This window comes from Suillus discolor (assembly GCF_016758755.1).
Source record: "Suillus discolor strain FC423 chromosome Unknown F5147scaffold_26, whole genome shotgun sequence".
Lineage (NCBI taxonomy): Eukaryota > Fungi > Basidiomycota > Agaricomycetes > Boletales > Suillaceae > Suillus > Suillus discolor.
In genome coordinates, this window is record NW_024541273.1 from 229,805 (window position 1) to 232,949 (window position 3,145).

The 3,145-nt window shown below is 48.4% G+C and overlaps 1 protein-coding gene across 1 annotated transcript; it reads right to left on the minus strand.

The window, feature by feature from the left end:
- Positions 1-2,172: 2,172 nt before the first annotated feature.
- F5147DRAFT_652676 (uncharacterized protein) lies at positions 2,173-3,145 on the minus strand (the record flags this gene model as incomplete). Its single annotated transcript, XM_041433657.1, has 3 exons — positions 2,173-2,426; positions 2,470-2,607; positions 3,064-3,145. 3 exons carry the CDS (start codon positions 3,143-3,145, stop codon positions 2,173-2,175), a joined length of 474 nt encoding a protein of 157 aa, XP_041293046.1.

Sequence of the window (3,145 nt, forward strand, 5' to 3'; positions counted from 1 at the left end):
ACGCTCGGACTTTTGACCGTTTTATCATTTCACTAACTACAGACCAATCCAATAGCTAACCCCTCGGGTCGAACGCACTTGTCTTGCAAGTATAAGCAGACTAGGCTGTGCACGACCACAACATTTTTATATTGCTGGCTACTTACCTTGTGTAGTGCCCAGCAATTGTTGTATCTCTACAGCGTCTACATCTGCGAAAGGATAAGGATCGCGCAGGTGATGATCCAGGAACTTGATCATTAAGCGCATGCAAATAAGTGCTTGGATGTTGCTGGGAAAACCTTGTAACCACATGCGATTCCTCTCGGACTTCCCTATGTGATCTTTCGCGATTAGCGAGTCAGCAATTTCCCGGAAGGCGCGACAATAATTGCCAAGCTCCATGAGCAAAGGCATCAGCAACCTCGCGTATTTGTGCGTTATGGCTTGGAGGTCGGATACTGCATATCGCTTTTCATTTTCGCACCCGGGGTACATTTCCATTACCTCTTTAATGAATGCATCATAGTTGCTTAGCTTTGCTTCGGGCATACTGGCCCAAAGCACGCACTCGCTATTTGGCAAGTAGCAGATGATACCCTTGATGTGATTGCCCCCTAGTAGGTTCGCGTCATCGGCACATGCTTCATAATCCTTGATGAAGGTGAGGAGGTTCTCTGCAGCGCCATCAAATTTTGGTGCTTTGTCCGAGCCGCGGACCGGCATTCTAACGGTTGTTGACATCTTTACTGGTTGGGGAGTGTTGATAATAGGCACAAGTTGTGTGGTTCTTATCGGAGCTGTTTGCGGGGCTGGGGGAATATATATAGCGGTGCGGTTCCAAATTGAGTTTGGTGTGATAAGGGATTCTGTTTCCTCTTTCTTAATAGCTGACACTTCAATTGATAAGGGCACGCGTGACCGTGATAAGGGTCCTTCTTTGATGGTTGCGCTAGAAACGGTTAGTGGGGTAAGCAGAGAGAGAGGAATAAAATTAGGGTCTGATGGATTCCTTGGCGTTTCTACAAATGCACCCAGCGGTAAGTTGCGGGGGTTGTCATGTGACTCAAAGTCATCTGAGGATTCGCCGTGTACTGATTCTTTGGGGGACGGCATGACTGGCGATGCGGGCGTGAACAGATTCGGCGAAAATAGAGATAGATCTGGGCGCATGGGCTCTGAGAAGTTCCGAGGGCGATTGCGCTTAACCGGAGTCAAAATTTCCTGAATGGTTGATAAGCGAGAAGAGGCAACCGCTCTTCTAAATTCTTCTAAGGCTTTGTTTCTTGCTACACGGTCTTTGGTAGGCCTGAGTACCCTACCGGCTTTCTCAGATGATCCCCTCACGGTGGGCTCCAGTTGTAGGTGAGGAATGTAGAATGGTAGAAAGTGGGTGGTGTGAGATATACTCAGATGGTCCTCTGTGCGCGAATCTAATGTCAGCCCAAGGGGATTGCTACTGAGAAGGTTCCTCTATATGTAATAGTGGAGGGAAACACTGAACTGGGCTGTCGGATGAGCCTGGTGAGGCGTGCGACAATGAGCGAAGCAGTCATATCCTGTATTGCGGACCTACATCCGACAATATTCCCACGCCTCATCCGGACCTCCGGACCCCCTGTCCATGTCCTTTATCTGTCCAGATGCCTGTACACCTGGATCCCTGTACCTTTGCATATCCAGACATCCGGATCCGAAACCCGGACACTCAAATCTGATATCCACTTGCCAGGATCTCCGGATCCGACCTATGCTTCATATCCGAACCCAAACCTTAAATCAGCGCTCATCCCCTTATGGTAATCACCTGTTTCCGGACCCAGACCAATCACCCCCTCATATCCAAACATCTCCGGACATCCGGATCCGACCCGCGTCTATCTTCCGTGCCTTTTCCCTTTGTATGCTCCTTCTCAAGTTAGTCTATACTCATTTTCCGTACCTCATTTCATTTCCGCCTTTATTTTCCTATGTTCTCATTTCCGTCTTCATTTACTATTTTCCGATAGACTAGTGTTTGACTTTTCTACATCCTCTGTCCACAGCCTCGCATAACTTCAGACTGCGCTGACTGATTCTCCGTTATGTCCTCCATAGTATATAAACCCTGTAGAAACTCCTGTATTTCCTTAGTCTGAATATTACACATATTAGTCCTCGCACTAGACCTCACACTAAGTCCTCATACTAGTTCTAGTCCTCTGACTTAGTCAATATCCATCTCAGGCCTAGGGAGGAATTCCCTAGGCCGGAGCTCTGCTCCTCTGCTCCTCTGCTCCTCTGCTCCTCTGCTCCTCTGCTCCTCTGCTCCTCTGCTCCTCTGATCCTCTGATCCTCCGATCCTACACTCCTCCGAGTTTCCGGAAGTTCCTCTGGAACTTTCCCGCGGTCCTCCGGACCTATTCTGCTTCGGACTTTGTCCCTGCAGCCTTTCCTCTGTATCCATTCTACTCAGGATTCATCCTGAGTAGCCATTACACATATCTGTACCAGGACGAAACCTCATAGTAATTTCTGGAAGTTTCCCGCACCCCTCCGGAAGTTTCTCACACTCATCCGGATCCGGATAGTCCTTCCGGACTTTCCCGCGCTCCTTCGGAAGTCCTATGGACTTCCTCCGGATGTCATCTGCAATTAAGGGCACATACTCGGGTAAGGGGCACAGCACACGAGCTGAAGCCAAGCCCTTCGGAACCAGTCCTACCCTTTGTGCATGGTCTTAACAGAAGCACTACAGAGCGACAAGTGCAATGGCACGCGCTGAGTGAGAGTGAAGTGCATGTGCAGGTGGTGGAGCGCAGCGACTCTTAAGTGAGTCCAGGAACAGGTAAGACAGTTCTCATATACAATAATATGAAGATTGGCGCTTGGGTGCGTTCAAGCGCTTTACTGTCGGTCGGCAGATATGACGAAGATTTTAGACTTAGAGTCCAACATTATGTGGGAAGAAGATGATGATCATTATACATAGAGGCATGAGTATATATATTCTAAGTAGTATTAAGCGCTGTCAAGTGCTAAAGCGAGCCGGAAAGTGAAGCAAGTATGTGAAGATATGTAATAAGGGTCCGTGATGAAACATACGGAATATGTGCGCAAGCGCCAGAGATATGTCAGAATACATGAGAATAAGATAGGAATATGCACCGATGAACCGAGCGGACAT